This window comes from Mercenaria mercenaria, chromosome 9 (genome assembly GCF_021730395.1).
Source record: "Mercenaria mercenaria strain notata chromosome 9, MADL_Memer_1, whole genome shotgun sequence".
NCBI lineage: Eukaryota > Metazoa > Mollusca > Bivalvia > Venerida > Veneridae > Mercenaria > Mercenaria mercenaria.
In genome coordinates this window covers 59681354-59700619 of record NC_069369.1, presented here as the reverse complement: position 1 = coordinate 59700619, position 19266 = coordinate 59681354, and the positions used below count along the sequence as shown (strand labels likewise).

The 19266-nt window shown below is 33.9% G+C and overlaps 1 protein-coding gene across 7 annotated transcripts in view; it reads right to left on the bottom strand.

Annotated features, from left to right (window-relative positions):
• Positions 1-1000: 1000 nt before the first annotated feature.
• The window catches only part of LOC123547234 (TWiK family of potassium channels protein 18-like), a 123467-nt gene continuing 105201 nt past the window's right edge, over positions 1001-19266 (bottom strand). For 5 of the 7 annotated variants that reach the window (XM_045334165.2, XM_045334169.2, XM_045334168.2 and 2 more), the window contains 2 exons: positions 3915-4418; positions 1001-3426 (listed from right to left, as the gene is read on the bottom strand). In XM_045334165.2, the coding sequence (XP_045190100.2) occupies positions 2426-3426; positions 3915-4418 (1505 nt within the window). In that variant the 3' untranslated portion in view covers positions 1001-2425. Of the gene's footprint in view, positions 3427-3914; positions 4419-6449; positions 6841-16708; positions 16948-19266 lie in introns of those variants that run through there. The other 2 variants (XM_045334167.2, XM_045334170.2) reach the window with 2 other exon arrangements.

Here is a 19266-nt window from a genome sequence, read left to right as displayed (position 1 = left end):
AATATAAACAAAAAATAATTCACTTCTTTTTTAGAATATCAAGAATGCGCTGAACATTTCATTTACTCTCATCTCACAATACAAAGTTGTAAAATAATAATATCTGAAAAAAAAAAAAAATAAAAAGGATAAAAACATACAAAAGAAGTTAATGTTTACCAATAAAGCGCCGGTGTTCAACACTATTTCAGTTACATAACGAGGGAACCCGTCCGCTTAGCTCAGTAGGTAGAGCGTCGGTCTACGGATCGCGGGGTCGAATCGTCACGGAGAAAATACGCCTCGCCCAGATATTTAACTGACGCCTTTGTGATCTGTGAATCTGCTTTCTCCCTACTGAATTAAGCGAGCAGGCTCAATATTGTTTGTATCTAGTACGACTGGCCTAAACACACTTACATTTAACAATTGAATCATCATCTGTGCGTCTTGAATATATACCAGACTGTCGTCGCAGAAAGGAGCATAAATACTTCTTTATATTGTGTTAAACATTGAAATGCGTATATTTCACATTAAACAGGCAGATGACGCATTATTTTTCTACACAATGGCAAGAAACTGCAATCTTTAATTTACTACGTATTATACAAGGCCTTAATACAACGCAATGGAAATAAACACAGAAAAAAGATTAATGAATAAGCGACATTTTTGCTTAAAATATTATGTTGTAAAAATACAATTTATCAAATAAACACATAATTTACTACATACATCATACATGTACAAATGTTTCATGATATTATTTATAATGTTTAGTCACGCAACATTTGCTATAAAAATCGTTTAGCCAAGTTTAACGGATTTCAGTGACTAGAACAGTGTCTATCTTACTTCACAAACACAAGGGCCGAAGGATTGTTTAAACAAAACTTTTTAGCATCGTAACATCACTATTGTTTACCTGTTTAGTTATGTAGTTTGTATGTAATGGATAAGTTTAACTTAATGTGCTAAAATAATTCCAACCAAGTTATAAAAATGTTTATTTGAGACGGTATTACCGGCGACAATTCCTTAATACCATATGAAGTTACGAGGTATATGTTATTCATATGTTTATGTTTAAAACTTCAGGTATTCCTTCATTAATACAAGACAAAGCGGTATCATGTAGTTTTGTGTAAAGTAAAAGCACTTTGAAAAAAGGCTAGACGAAGAATGTAAATTAGTTGGTAAAATAAAAATGGCTGGATTTTAGACATGAAAGACCAGACACAACGTCATTTACGTTGCCGGCTGATTCTAACAAGAAACCTGTACAAGTTGTACCAGACGGCAGTTACATCTTAAATAGCAAACATTTTTATATATTTCTCTCTACACTTTGAATAATGTCCGGTATATGAAAACATATATATATTTGTTGTTGTTTTTTCTTCAAGAGTTTCTCAGTTATGTAACGGCAGGCAAATATACTTTAATATTATTAAAAAGAAAACAAAAAAGGCAAGCCATTTTGATTTCAAAATTTTAGTATATGGGTAAACATATCATAATGTTTCTTATACACATACATTGTAATACTATGTGGGCTACATTATGACCACATTGAATAACATGTATAATGTTTGCTAACGAAACACGTTTTTGCTATATGGGTTTCATTATATTACTTAAACATATAAGTTCTAAATTCTTATATCAGAAACATGAAAATGAATGACATGAAACATAATATACCTATTCTATTCTATTCTTTGTTTTGAATTATACATAATTATTTTGATCCAAGCCAGTCAGTGAACTAGGTCATAGTAAATAGATAGAAGATGTTTTATTAGAAATTAAATAAAGTTTCTGTGTAACCTTAGAAATAGCATTTTAGAAAATAACAAAGGAAATAATTTCGCAAGAATAGCTTTCACTGGTGATCCAAATAAAACATATAAAACTTTACTAAACACTATGAAATATGCTCGTGTCTGTTTTCCCGTTATTTGCGATAATTCGGTTTTTCTGATCCAAATACGAACATTGTTTTTGAAAAAGCATTGACTTTTTCTTGACGATCCGAACAAACTGCATCAGTTACAAGTAAAACTAGAACTGCGTCAGTTACAAGTAAAACTAGTAGCATCATACTTCCTGCTGTCTAATATTTTATGTTTCCAATAATATAAGAACTAAAGACCAATAAATCATATCAAACATTGGTCGTTTTAAAACAATATACCCCTTTAAGTTATCTTAAGGAATCTATCGAGCAAATACATGCTTCTTTTTCGAAGATATTGTGATCAAAATTGAACCGATACAGGAGTATACGAAACATTATGAAAATTTTACCCATGTATCCAAGTAAAATTTGAAAATGAACCTGCCCTTTCATGCGGTATTCCTCTGTCTGATTGATTTGTTGAAAATTTAATGTATGTTTTACAGGAATAACCAACTTGAAACGAGAAAACCGCTTAAATAATTATAATTTATCTATTTCAGTTTCGGACTTTACAGTTCCTATTTCATCATAAGTATCATCTGTTTGTTGCATTGGATGTCCTATCGATGGACTTGAATCTGCTCGGTCTTTGTTTTTCTTTCTGAATTTATCATCTGCCTTTTTACGAAACTTGGTAGTTTCTTCACTAATATTTGACTTAATCCCTGAAATTTTCTCATCCGTTTTATGTCGTAGTTTTGATGTTTCATCAGCAATATTTGTCTTTAGTTTTTTAACTTTGTCATCTGTTTTCTGTTTGAATTTCGTTGTTTCATCTGCAATATTTGTTTTGATATCTGCAACCTTTTCTTTTGCAGTCCTGTGTGCTTGTTTAGCTTTGTCGCCAATTTTCTTTTTAGCTTCTCCAACTTTTCGTTTAGCCCTAACTGCAGCGACATTAAAGAATTCAATTGCTACGTTTATACACATAGAAACAAGAGACAAACCAATAAACATGTAGATAGACGAGACAACGAAAAACTTTTGATGAGCCGGCAGAATGTCTCCAAAACCTATTGTTGAAAGAGAAACGAATACGAAGTAAATCGCTTCGATAAAGTCCCAGTCCTCCCAAATTGAGTACATCAGCGCACCAAGTAGGATATAAACAAACAAAATAAGTATCGCTATAGTTATGGGTACATTAAAAGCGTCGTCTACTTCGTATCCATATATAATTCTTGAACCACTTCTGCTTCTATCTTCAGATTTTCCGTCTTCACTTTTTGTTTCTTCGTCACCCTGTTGCTGTTGCTCTTCATTAAGTTCGTACTTTTTCTGGAAAGGGTTTCTTTCTCGAACTTTTCTGCAATATCCGTAGTTGTAATATCTCCTCCCATAAGCCCAAAGAAATTTTAGAACCACTGTGAACCGTCTTCCTAATTCTGCTAAAAGGAGTAAGGCAAGTGGTATACCTATGCCAGCGTAAACAATACACAAAACACGACCCAGTCCCGTCACTGGTGCCAAATTACCATAACCTGGAAACAAAATGTCAAGTAAATGAATATTTGATGCAAGAAATTAAGCTTTCAATATAAAGACAGTGTTAAATGTTGTTTATCAGTAATTCTGTTTCTGACCTATGTCGAAGAGCATATTAGCATTTGCCATTAAAATAAAAGGTTTGGGTAGATTTCCTGGAAGAAAAGAGCACCCGAACTACAGCCAGAGAGCAATGTGCATAGTAGGCTTGATACAAAATCTAAACTAATCGGCGACACACGGACCACCAGCGGTGCATGCTGGTGGTCCATACAAATGCTCAATTATTCTTAGGAATCAGGAATCGGGGTAACGTTTTACAGCTACCGCGTGGTACTAAATGTCCGCTGTTGTGAATATAAAAAAAATAAAAACACATACAAACCCGCATGAGCTCATCTAATATTTTCTATATAGAATGAACACAAACATTTATACCGATGCTATGAAAAAAACAAATTGAATATCTCTACAAGGCGCTTACCGATAGTAGTAAAAACTGTAAATACGAAGAACAAACTGCTCCACATGGTCCACACTTCTTCCGTTGAGTCCGTTGGTACATCGTTGTTTATGGCCTCGCGTATGGAACTTTCATATTCTAATAACAAAGCTTTCGTCTCCGTTTTCCACGTGACTTTATCAACGACGCCAGTAGATTTTAACAGCAGTCCTTCAATCATGTTTTCTCTTATATTTGTAATGTTAGATTTGTATTTCTGTTCATGTCTCGATTCAATCAGCATAAAAACAAGCGCACCTAGCAGTGCGTATACTATCAATATAACCGCTAAACCTACAAGAGATCTCGCCCCTTTGTAAACAGTTCTAAGTATACGTCTAGCTTTGCCTAAACAGCTGTTGTCTAGATTTTCCGTGGAATTATTTTTCGAATCATCAGCTTCCTCTACTTCCAATGTTTCTAAGCTTACACTTGTTGCCTTACCGTCTTCCATCGTCGTCAATTTTCTCAGGAGAACAGATTGTTCTAGAAAAGAAATGAATATATTACATTAGTAGGAGGAAACCACAGAAATATCATGTTATATTATAATGAATTGTATAGCGAATTTGGATTGCTTCGCCGTAACGACCGTTTCAGATTTCCAATGTTTGCATGTCGATAAAATTAACTGTTACTGTAACCAAAATTCAGTTTATCGTACAACATTTTTCTTTCAACTGTAAAAGAAATTCAAATTTAGCGTATTATAGAGGACATTGTATTTATAATATCGAATAAGAGTTCGCCTTGTAGGAAAAAATGTATTTCTTATTGTTGATATTTCTATCTTTTTGCGGTCTTGATCGAGAAGGGAATAATTTTCACAAATGGTGTGCAAAAACTGTGTGCAATTTAATGTGTTATGTGCATTATGGCACTTTTAGCAATTATATAAAGTAACATGCCATTGGATACTTTTAAAAAGTCTACAATTAGTATGTAACATAACTAAGTTTAACTTAAATGTTTCGTAACGTCATAAGATTTATGGATTTAATTTCAATTGTGACGCAACTACAGCCTAGTTACCACAACCGAATATAAGACTTGTCTGTTCACCGAGTACAAAGAACAACGGATTGACTGGTAACGAAGTTTCCGTGCAGAAATCTGAATAAAAATGCCAGGTTTGATTGTATGTGATGACAATATCATTCACAGTCAAGGAACATTAAACATTCTTGGCAATGCGTATGCTTTTAAGCTCCAACGCACGCATACTTTGGAAGGTATTCATGGCGGATACGTTACGTGCTCTTTCAGAGAGATATAAAGTTCAATGACATCTCTAGTTATAGGAACAAGGTCTTATCTTTCAGAATTGCGTTTATAGAAAAACAAAGACAAATATTTCAAATGTCATGGCAACATATTACTAGTTTATAGTTGCATATTTCTGTTTTTCTATTCATTATGAAATTGACTCTATCAGTGTAAAAATATGTTTTGCCATTTCACGAGTCTCCGCAAATCATCTATAACATTCTTTTTACCACATTCATATCAATTGTCAATGCACTGAAATCGAAGTAATTAGCGAAACTGCCCTTCAGCTATTTGTACCGATCAAGATAATGGCATATAATGCTACGTAAGGGGCGTGTCATGAACAGACTCAATCAAACCGAGTCTGTTATTATGTTGTTCGGTTGTGTTCTTTTTTTCCTAATAATGTTTTCACAGATCATAGGTCTATTGACATACATATACGCGTATATGATTTTTGACTAAATTTCTTCAAAATAACACTAGTTTGTTTTCTATCCAATATACTGCAATAAATCATTCCATTGTATATTGCTTGGTCAATTGACACAAAAAAAATCATTATAAACTGTACACTAGTCTTGTTCATTTGTAAATACAACTCGTATTTGGAAACTCTATATAAGCAGGCATACTTGAAAACATCAACGGGGCCTCCAAAGGAATCGAAGTAAATAAACATCAAAAATGCTGTACTTAGTGCAGATGCAAAAGAATTCTGTGTAAACAGAATGATTTTATTATTAGCCTTTAAGTTGCATTTGAACGTTTTAATGCTATCAGGATGAAATACATTATTACATACATCTAAATGAGTCTGTACGTGCTTAACAGACTGTATTTAGCTTTAAGAGACTTGGACGACGAATTAAAAAGAGGAATGTAAAAACTTTGTTTAAAGTGTTAGTGATGACTACCCGCTTTGGATAAAATCTATAAGCAATAATACTGTCACCTGGGTTACAACTGTCTGAGCAGAGTCACTAGCGTTCTGTGTTATTTAACTGAAAGTTTGAAACAAACATTGAGCCGGTGAATTTTTTATTTAAACACGTTACTGAAAATTCTGTCAGTACTTGGGAAAACTTCAATTATTGCTAACAACATCTACAGGGTGAGGGAGGGGGGTTGGGGGTGGGGTGGGGGTGTATCAAAGTTACGTTTCCTCATCTGATTTCTATTTTAAAAGTGGATCATTTACAAATCATGGTAGTTAAAGTAGTAGTATTTTGCTTCGTACACACTTACCAATGTTTGTGCCTATTGACTTTTCTCAACTAATTTGTTACATATAATAATCCAAATTAAATCTTAAAATCTTCTTCTGTAAATACTTAGATATGATAAAAATATTTTGAAAGTAAATCCAGCATCAGTTATCACAAATGAAAAGTCTCACAACAACGGAAGCGTTTTCAGTATCATTCAAATCCACGTTGGACTATATATTTGTGCCTTCTTCAGTCTCCGTTCCGGTATGGCAAAGAAAGAAAGTAGCTTGTATTTATATATGAACCAGCTAACAGAGCTGTCAATAATATGGCTAAAGATATTACTAATCTGTATTTACTCACAGAACTGTTCCTTACAATGTACTCTTGGTGAAATGTACACCAATATGCTAGTCATTTACTCTCAACAGGAAGTGAAATAAAATCCAGGAAACAATTTACTACGGAGAGATATAACGAATTTGTCACGTTTCTGTAATGCAATTATGACTGACTGTTATCTTCCCTTGTTTTATGATTGACATCTATCTTACATAACTGACAAAAAATGACAGCTTTCAAAGAAACCAAAACACAAAAAAGCAAGAACAAATGCTGGTAGCGATCAAGGCCGCACCTCAAGGAACAGTTTTTTTTATGTTTGCATCATTACCTTGCGTTTGTAAAGTTGATTAATTTGTATATACTTTGCCAATGATTTAACAGGAAATTGCTTTACACTATAATAACTACTGATTTTTATTACATTATTGTTCCAAGGCTGATAAGCAAAGCAAACAAACCGTGAATATAATGTTCTATTAGTCAGAAAACAATCAAGCTGGGAAAACATATTACGAAATATTATGACACCTGTTTATCAAAAGGCAAAATCTAGCAATGTCCTTGCTTGACTGATTGCTTCCGTCGCTTTTTTATGATTGCCGAACCACAGTCCCGCGTGTGTGTGTGTGTGTGTGTGTGTGTGTGTGTGTGTGTGTTCGGGTTTAACGTCTTTTTCAACAATTTATCAGTCATATAAACGACGGCCCACAGTCCCGTAAGTTGACTATGTTTATTATAAATTCAATTCAATGAATGAGTGCAAGCAGTCGAATTCTTGTGAGACTAGGTTTTGTTATATCATTTGCTCATTCTGGATCATGAAGTCCATTCAATGTTTTGAAAACACAAGTACCCTTAAGCCAATGCTAGGGGCGTGAGGGGTCTCGCATATTTCAGTACCATTTCATGAACAGTTTGAGTCATTTTTCTTAATTGTATTTCCAAATCAAATTGTTCTGTTCTTATCACTACTTGTATGCACAAATTTAAATAGAAATATAAAACAATATTTCTGTTGGGTTTAACGCCGTTTTTCAACAGTATTTCAGTCATGTAACGACGGGCAGTTAACCAAACGGCGGGCAGTTAACCTAACCAGTGTTCCTGGATTCTGTACCAGTACAAACCTGTTCTCCGCAAGTAACTGCCAACTTCCCCACATGAATCAGAGATGGAGGACAAATGATTTCAGACACAATGTCTTTTATCAAATCGTCATGGAGAACCTACGCCCCGCCCGGGAATCGAACTCACGACCCCGCGATCCGTAGATCAATGCTCTACCTACTAGGCTAAGCGGGCGGGTCAAATATAAAACAAATGCTATTTAGTCAGTTTCTCTGTAAACGTTCCCATATAATTTACTACAAACTAATTTAATGCATTTATACGAATCATATAAAACTTAAGAATCTTGCCACATTCACAATGTAATTTCCGGTATATGTAGACGGTTTTCGTGACAGCTTTAATATACTTACTGATTAGGTGTAATTGATATTGATTATATAAATATGGCAAATGGGACTTTCTCTTTTAAATCAGTACTAGGAAGCTGTCAACAAATCATCTGAAAACGAGTGTTCATTCTACTTTACCTTTCATGAACAGACTTAATCAAACCGAGCCTGCTGTTGTTTTGCTTGATTGCATTCTATGCTTCCGGAGTATTTTCTTACAGGTTTTATTTGAATTATACGTTACTCGAAATAGCTGCTGTATTAAAACGATATCTTATATTATTAAAACTTACAACTACATGTATAATATGCAGATTATGCAACAATATATTAACTTTCAATAAATTTATTTTCATAAAACTCCTGTTCATATATTCGAATAATATATGTTTAATATCTTACAAGAGATCAGTACGAAACAAATGGAAAATAGTATATGTTAAACCGTTCTTGGTTCTACTCATATCAATATTTCATTTCGTCTTTTTGCCACTATATATTATGTCCTGTATTACACCAGATTTCATATCACTTTTTTCATGATTGACACGTTCAAAGGCGCTTTACATAGCACAAAGACAGCAACACAGGGCACCAAATATATCCTCTACTACTTCTGTCCAGAGGGACAAAGCGAGAGACAGCTCCCACAACAGAAAGAGAGATGTGGCATAAGGAAGAAAGAGTACAGATTTACAAACTTACAATCAAATATAAGCTTATATTCCAACACACACTGCATAAGTAAACTTTTTCCAACGTTTAATGAGGAAATACAGACATGCTATACAAATGATTCACATTATTTCTCCCTTCAATATTAATCACGTTTCAATATTAATGACGTTTCATTATTATTCAACTTTACAATATTACACACTGTATTAGATCAATTGCAAGCATCATATGAAACAGACAGAGCTAATACAAAACATAACTGAGCCAATATGAGAAAAACAGGGCCAATACGAGAAAAACAGGGCCAATACGGAATTCAAGCATTTTGATTGCTTCAAAGGAGAGGGCCAATACGGAGAAGCCACTTCCGTTAAATTTTTAAATGACGCCATTTTGTTTTACATCAGAGTTATACATTACATTTTTTTTCACATTTTGACAAAAAATCATCCGACATATGTTCATTTAATAACCAAGTATGACTGAGCGGGATGTACGTCTTCAGAGATTACAACGATACTTTTGCTTATTCGGTGTTGTGTAAAATGCAGGTGTTTCCTGTCAGAAATTCTGGCAGTTGTCAAGGAAAATAATAAGAAAATATGGAAACACAGATTAATTAAAAGGATGAGGCTTATCTTTAACAGACATTTTGATAGTGTGGACTATTTGTGCAATGATAAATAGTGATTTAAATGCTGGAAAGTGGATGAATAAATTGGCGAACAAGAGTGTCAGTTGTGAACTGCAAACAATTCGGATAAGAATTAAACGAGGCATGGGACTATATAATATCCTTTCCGCAGCCTTAACGTACTAAAACGTATTAGCGTCTGATGGCCCTTTCACGCTTCCGTAGAAACAACATTTATTACACGAAACTTACTTCGAAAATATTTCTGAAATGTCTAGGTCTGCAGCCCTCAAATACGGTTATATCTTACATCTGAGGCATATACTGAAACTCTCAAACAACATCAAAAATGACATTTTGAGCGATTTAATGAAGTTCCAAAATTATCAATGTACCCTTGGTCCGTTACGGACCCCTGTGGGATTTTTGTTTATCCAGAGCTCAAATATTTTTTCATAGATTAAAAGCTGACATGCTGTACTAAAGCCCAGGTAATTTCAATTCGTAATAAAATGCTGAAAATTGGCTCCCCAATAGCAAAAAAAAAAAAAAAAAAGAAAAGTCCACGCGCATACATTTAGACGGGGTGACCCCTGCGCGTGACCCCTGACTATCTACGAATCCAAATGCGGCTTTCGTTTTCAAGTTTAGCATTTCTACTTTCATTTTATTTACTTCCGGAAATAGCTGAAGGTCGAGTGACGTTATTTTCTGTGTTGTCAAAAACATACATATGCCTGGCGAGATTGCATAAATATGTGCTGGCCGTCCAAAGGATATGTGCTTGGTTGGTTGTATTATCTTGATCAACACGTATGTGTATAATTTTGTGTCTCGTTGCTTGCAGCCTAAAAGGAAATGACTTTTAAAACAGTTATCACAGTTCAAATGATAAGATACTCGCTAAAGAAAATAAATACTAAAATAGGAATTCCAAAAAATAAGGTAAGTTCTAGTTACTCTTGATTATGTCGCATTAAAATTTCTCTCAAAATTATTCTCAAATACCTACATACAACTCATTCTGTTTTACTGGCGAAAATGAGCATGATTACGATCATGAATACGTCTAAACAACTTGTCAAGGATTTTCACCTGAATGTGCATAGCTGTCATAAGGTAACTCACAGAGTTCTTACGGTGTTACAACAGTCCAAAGTTGAATAATAATATTATCATTAATCAAGCGATTTCAAATTGGCCTAGTTATTTGTCCTCGGGCCAATACGACAACCCCTGAACAAATAACAAGGCCAATATGAAATCGCTTGATTAATAACATTATAATATTAATGTTTCAATATTAATGACGTTTCAATATTAATCACGTTCAAAAAGATTTATTTGTATGAATGATTTAACGTTTTGTTAGTCAAATAAAAAGGAACACATGTGATTACTGCTGTTAACTAACTTACGTGAAACAAGAGCTGTCTCCATAGGATGACACATGCCCCCGATGGCACTTTGAATGAATAGTTATGGCCGATGTTAGAGTTTAGGACCTTTGACCTACGGACCTGGGTCTTGCGCGCGATACGTCGTCTTACTGTGCCACACATTCATGCGTAGTTATTCTAAAATCCATGCATGAATGACAAAGATATGGACCGGACATGCCCATCATTGCACTATCATGAAATATGACCTTTAACGTCTAAGTGTGACCTTGACTTTTGAGCTACGGATCTGGGTCTTGCGCGCAACACGTCGTCTTACTGTGGTACATATTCATGCCAAGTTATTTGAAAATCCATCCATGGATGACAAATATATGGACCGGACACGAATGCACTATCATGAAAAATGACCTTTAACGTCTAAGTGTGACCTTGACCTTTGAGCTACGGACCTGGGTCTTGCGCGCGACACGTCGTCTTACTGTGTTACACATTCATGCCAAGTTATTTGAAAATCCATCCATGGATGACAAAGATATGGACCGGACACGAATGCACTATCATGAAAAATGACCTTTAACGTCTAAGTGTGACCTTGACCTTTGAGCTAGATAGATTCTTTATTTCCTCCAATAGTGGAGAGCATAACGTATATACATGAGCAACATGTGTCTAATAATATATATACATGAAGACAAGTATTAACACAATTATTTCAAGTAAAAAAGCATAAGCATCCATGGGCTAAAAAAAAATGAAAATCGAAAATAAACGAAATTAAAGGTTTAACGCCATGAATACCAGATGCTTTGACAAAACATAATATAGCAAGAGGAGTTTATGTAATTTCTCATTTAACACCACTATATGTACAGCCTAAACGACGAAATCGAAAACGTTAGACAGCTACTAAAGGTGTATATTTACAACTTGTATAGAGCTTTTTTGATAACTCCAGTAGAGAAATTAAAGCCAATATACGAGCTGAATATTGATCCAATTATAAGAAAATAAGCTATATAATTTAAGTAAACAGTATACGTTTAATTAATTTTGCAATATGGTAATAATTAAAGCAGTATTCATTGCTATCGATAGCGATCTGTGTAAAAAAACCAGCACTGATCTTTTGGAGACAAGTGGAACAAAATCTTGAACTTTTGTATTCCGCACGTGTCTATGACCGAGTCCCACAACAGAGTGCGTAACGATTCATTTCTTGGACAAAAACAGATACTATGTCGTCTTACTGTGTTACACATTCATGCCAAATTATTTGAAAATCCATCCATGGATGACAAAGATATGGACCGGACACGAAAATTGCGGACAGACTGACAGACCGACAGACGGCCAGACGGTTCAAAAACTATATGCCTCCCTTCGGGGGCATAAAAATGCACACAGTTTGGCCGGATACAACTATCCAAATAATCACACTTCGTCTATAAATAAATATCTTCATGTTAGGCAAAATTTTCGTTCAGCGTTATTTTACTATTAATAATTTGAATAAAAGTCTTATCAAATTGGGATTTTTACTAAACTGTGACGTAAAACATTTCTGGTAAATTGTGTTCCAACGTTCAAGGAAACGAGTTTTATTTGACAGGAAAACTTTACAATACAATGAAAATCCAACTAATATAGATTATGTACAAAATATAAATTATACATACGTTAAGACTAAATGCATGAATTGATATTTTGAATGCATATTTCTGCATTACAATCTCCTTAGATGTAAATTACAAAGTATTGCTACATGAAATGAAATGAGTCTAGATAAATGAGATGGTCGACTTATATTTATCTTTATACTTCTCGTTAATGATTGTTCGAGATAACTGTTTATACTTCCTCACTATTGCCTGGTGCAAATTCCCATGGCTCTCTTCCCTTTTCGTATATAAGTTTTCCAGGCTATTAGTTTCTTTCGTTAATAATACAAAATAAGAAATAAATATGAGCTGCGCCATGAGAAAACCAACACAGTGGCTTTGCGACCAGCATGGATCCAGACCAGCCTGCGCATCCGCGCAGTCTGATCAGTATAGACCTGTTCGCTAACGGTTTCTCTAATTGCAATAGGGTTTGAAAGCGAACAGGATGGATCCTGACCAGACTGCGCGGATGCGCAGGCTGGTCTGGATCCATGCTGGTCGCAAACGCACTATGTTAGTTTTCTCATGGCGCGGCTCATATATGATTACAAACAGATTGCATTTTACCACATATGTTTTTTTTCGCGGAATCTTCGCAGGCATTGCAAATTCACTGTTTACATAACTTGTTTATAGCAAATATTAGATTATACGTAATAAGAATGAACATACAATTTTTACTATCTCTCGTAAAAGTGTATTTTCCGTCTTATTACAAAATATCTCTCGTGAAACGCTGCAATACAACTTCTAACTGCATTTAGTCCCACAAACAATATTAAACAACCCATACTTCTAATGAATTGAACTTTAAAATTTATGTCAATCACTCGTACTTAAATCAAATATCAACATTTTTTAGCATATAACAATTCGTCTTTGAAACGAAACACAGGTTATACATACGACACTGACTTCTATATTGACAGAAAAATGGATCCCAAAGGAAGGAGATTCAATCGTATGTTTTAATTTACTGTAGTTATTTAGGGTTTATACTCTATTGCAACTAATGAGAGTAGTCCTATAAAAGATACAGTTTTAAATGGTACCAAGAGAATGAAACTTGTGATCCGAATCTTTGATGTTACACAGTTACTACGCGATATTGATATCTTGCCAAAAATAAAGATTACTAGTAGTACCTAATTTAAATTCATATCAGATATTTTTACGAGTCTTTTTTCACAGCATGTTGAATAGTACAAACTAACATTTAACAATTCATGCTATTAGAGACATACACTTAGGCAAACCTTATTTTTGCATTTTTATAATATTAATTACATAGAGGATATTAGTTTATTTCAGTGTAAGACTGAACTATCTTTCACGAGTGAACACCAAATGCAATATTTTAACGAGTGCCACAGCCACGAGCGAAAATGTAAGATATGGTGTTCATGAGTGAAAGATGATTTGATCTTACATGTAAAACAAACAGTTTTATTTTTATTTCAAGTTTTGACTAAACGTATCCATTTTATAGTTTCTTACCAGTGAAAAATATATTTGATATTTTTCACTGTGAAAATAACCAGATACATTTTACTCCGATATGACGGCAATTCACTGAAAAAGTGTTAAAAAACATTAAGTTATGATAGTTCTTTTCATGCGTTTATAGCCATATGAGCCGTGCCATAGGAAAACCAACATAGTGGCTTTGCGACCAGCATGGATCCATCCATGCTGTTCGCTAACGATTTCTCTAATTGCAGTAGGCTTTAAAAGCGAACAGCATGGATCCTGACCAGACTGCGCGGACGCGCAGGCTGGTCTGGATTCATGCTGGTCGCAAACCCACTATGTTGATTTTCTCATGGCGCGGCTCATATCATTATCAAAATATAGAAATATTAACATGAATATATGCCATTGTGTTACAAACATAGAAGCATCACAATGTCCTATTCCAAGAATATTTATGTGCAAAATCCATCGGAAAGAAGACTTATCAACGTCAAAATAACGTTATATTTGATTTGAGAAAAGCTATAAAACCACAAGAGATCATTTTAACTGTAAGAGTAAAACACAATAATTCCGAAACATACCTTCAATAGAAATATATTATGTCTCGGATGGCAAAACACTTAAAATGAGCCGTGCCATGGGAAAACCAACATAGTGGGTGTGCGACCAGCATGGATCCAGACCAGCCTGCGCATCCGCGCAGTCTGGTCAGGATCCATGCTGTTCGCTTTTAAAGCCTGTTGGAACTGGAGAAACTGTCAGCGAACAGCATGGATCCTGACCAGACTGCGCGGATGCTCAGGCTGGTCTGGATCCATGCTGGTCGCAAACCCACTGTGTTGGTTTTCCCATGGCACGGCTCAAATATATAATAATTAGAATTCCTGTCTCAGCAATTTTCTAGCAGCACTTCGTGTGCAATAGATGATCCCATTTCAGATATTTGTCATAGCAACAATTCTCCGATACTATTATAAAGAGTTCTTATAAGCACTAAGAAATATGTTATAACAATACATGAAGCCATTAGATGATGACAGACAAATGCTATTTCCAACTATAAGACTATTACGAACAAAAGCACATAATGTAACTTACACGGCGGATGGGTATTTGTGTTTTTCTTTTAACATATGCATACAGTAAGTGGTTATAAGAGGAGTTTAAATGGATATACCAAAATGAATAGTCCACAATTGACTTGAGCACTGTTTTGTATCATTGTGAAACATAAAATATACTATTTTCACGTGTAAATGAGACATCCGAATACAAACGACTAAGCATACAATAAAATTCGGCTTCAACCTGTGCCAAATTATCTCTCTCAATCTCTCTTCTACTATAGCTATTCATTATTAACTTGTAGATACATTAATTATATACGACCAGTAATGCAATTAGTTTTGTGAATACAAAACAAAAGCAAAGAAAATGTTATTATCACATACGTGATTGCCGTATACTAAAAACAACGTAAAGGAGGTCAACGTAGCTATTACTTTGTTTACGTACAGGAAACACAGTTTTGTCGAAGAAATGAAATGGCATCGTTCATTATTCTATAAAGCAACAATTTGATGTTCCCTCTAAAATCAAGGACAAAGAACCAATAGAAATAAACACAATTTAATGTTACCTATAAAATCTGGGACAATCGTCTAATAGAAATAACACTTCCAGATATTGCCTCTCCGACAAATTATCAAAGAATGAGAATGCTTTATCACACTTGTATCCACATTTAGAATCATATCTTAGTATCAAGTAAGTGTTATTCTTGCCAATACGATTTCGTTAGTTTATAATACTAATTTAATTGTGACATAAAAGCGAACTTGTTGAAGGACATTGTATCTGAAACCATGCATGTGGGGAAGATGGCAATTACTTGTGGAGAACAAGTTTGTACTGGTACAGAGTCCAGGAACACTGGTTAGATTAACTGTTCTCCGTTACATAACTGAAATATTAAATTACAATTAAACAAAACAAAAATAAACAACCAAAAAATCCCAAATAAAACAAACTCAAAACGTTTTTAAAGCTGCTGATACATGTAGAAAAATGTCCTCCTACTTTACAATGTATGGCTGCGGCCATGTTTGTTGTGCTCTGTGCTTCTTTTCTATAAAAACAATATCGTGCAGAAAGATTTAATATTCAGTTCAAATAGACGGTTATTCTTTTAATTTGTAACATTATGCTGATTTGGCGTATAATATCGTAACTGTATGCCTAATATTCACACGCACGAAAAACGCAAGTGATAAATAAAATATTTCCTATTTCCCCGCTATGCCACCGTACATATGTAAGATATTTCCAAGAAATATTTAGGTAGAAAACTTCATTGAACGTTTCATTGATACGGAGATATTCTATTTGGCGAGACTTTTATACAAGGACGTTGCCTAAAATGTTAATTCTAGAGCAAGTAGGTCTGGAGTTTAACCGACGATGTTCTTGTTTTAAAAAGAATTTCCAATAACATAAGCCTTTAAACGTCTCCGTATAAATAGCCGTTGTAGTAGTTCTAGATCAAATCGATAAATTTCATAGCAGAGTCATTACTAGTGTAATGGATAAAATATTTATAAACTTAAAATTTAAAGAAGTCATCGTATAAAATAACTTACGTTCAAGCACAAAAAACGATTTCCAACTTATATAAAAACTGCTGTCTCACTGACGTCTCAAGTTTGCCAATAAATAAATTCTTATATTCATTGCTTCATAAGCAATTTAATTTCCTTGCAACACTTTGTACTTATATTTACGCCGATCCGACTAAGAATTTGCTATAAATGTGCCGTAGGAACATTATATGACCAAAAAATAAATCCATGACACGTCTTACATGATTACAACTATTACAAAATATGACAAATATTTTGACCTCCATGGGTGTATTAAAAACTCTGAAGTGTTTGCTTCCTTTTTACGTAACTTTGTTATGAGTAACATGACTAGCAATATATTTAAGGCAATAGCGACATACCAATCGGATAATTATGTTATATGAAACATATTATTAAAAGTTCATGTTTCGGTACTTGTCTATCTGCTACAATGTTTCATATAATTTGGTACAATATTTTTAAAGCACAAGATGAATTTTAGACTACTGGTTGTTAACCAGTATCTGGACAGGATCGGTTTCCGGACACATGTGATAACCGCTTTATTTCGGCGTTATTCGCGTAATTGTTTCATCTGATCATTTGGATGTTTGTTCTTCATGTCTACATCTATACTTAAAAACACTACATACTTATCTGTTTTTTGATAAAACCACATAAATAAAGTTTTATATCACTGCTCATTAAATGGGAGATATAAGACAGATCTTAAAAAACTGTTATTAACACAAACCCATTGCTAAACATGTCGGCAACGCAAATATTTGCAAACCGCCGTTTCACATACACACTTTGAAAACATTAATGATAATTAATTCAAATAAACATTTATTTCTCCTCTTCCGTATGCTTTTAAAAAGAATTATGCAGTCAATGAATTTACATTGTATATGCAACATCAAGTGAACCATTTCTTATGATACCTGTAAACCAACTGCATCTGTTGCAGTTTGTGATGTACAGTTTAATTCCAATTATTTACCATGTTTACCACGAGACAAATTAAAAACAAATATGAAATGTAATAATTTCCCACGGGAGTTCGAAACTTGATTATATATGCTTGCAAACTATACTGCACTACCATAATATGTAAACACGCTCAAAATTATACATCCCTTATATATTATGATGCACATACTGAATGCCATATCAGGTCAACAGTCTACACTGGTTCCAAATGCCCAAGATCAAAGAATCAAAAGAAGTATTTCACTGGTTAATAAACAAGTTTAAAAATGTAGAAGTACAGGACCACTGGATTAGGCTAGCAGGCAGCGCAAATGTTTTGAATTTATATTTTTTGATCAGTACAAGTAAGCTATGAAATTATCAACTTGGCTAAATGCGCTTGCGAATGACAAGTAAACGTTCACACATTCCTCTCGTAGTTCTTCGTAAAGAACAATTGCAATATTTACACTTAGACAGATAATGCTTTTGGATATTATTGGGTGGCTAGTGCATTTCATTGTTAATACCTGTTGCTGGCTAGTTTATATCTAAAGGTCCGATTGCTTCTTGGATTTGCTTCCGTCTTTTAAGTACAAAGAGGAAATTAGTACGTAATTCAATAGTCAAATACATATACACTCCTTAATACAACAATCTCATTGTTTCGTCAATGTGGATTTTTTTTATTGTTACAGTGTACATCTCTATTAAATAACTATATTTTAAACATCTTATATATTAATATAACTATAACATTTTAACACAATTGTAAAGTACGTTATGTGATTTTGCCATTTTTCAGTAACTTTCAGTATCAATGTGCAGTTTAAAAAGTTGATAGTTTCGCAATTTGTTACGCGCCATAACAGAACTGTCATAGATTATGGCATGATTTAAGTCAGTTAATAACAAATAAATGCATAAACGTTCTTCAACCAGCTGTTTAATGTATTCTGTTTCAAAGCTACGTTAATTTATATTTTCATTCAAGTTACAAAGTTTGTTATTTTTCAGATGCCACAACTGTTGTTCAAGATACATTAAATTTATGTTAAGCACAGAGTGCCACATGTATGTGTTTCAAGCACTCTATTTTTAAACTATGACCAATAATGAAATCAGTTCTCAATACGTGTATATATAACTTAACATATCACCCATATAAAAGTTTAAATGACATTTAGATTAACATCAAACTATCATAATTTTCATGTATAATAAACGTTAAAGATATTTCTAGTTACTTAAAGTAGTCGACCAGAAATGAGAATTGGTAATTTCGGATCCATTCCGTTTTTTCGGCATTCACCAAATATAGTGGTCATATAAGCTATATTTTTGGCAGATGATTGCCGCAACAGCAGACGAGAATGAGAAATCGTACAGAAAATGCTTTTTGTTACCTTATCTTAAATCGATATTCAATTATAAAAAGATTATAATGTGACGTGCATCTTTATCTTCCATCACTTTTTTTCTGCATGACTGACAATTGTCAGTGATTCTACATATTTCACAGACGTGTTTTTATTTAACAAACACTTATATTCCAGCTTCCGGACTGGGCCGTTTGACCAGCATTATATTTTGAAAGATGATGA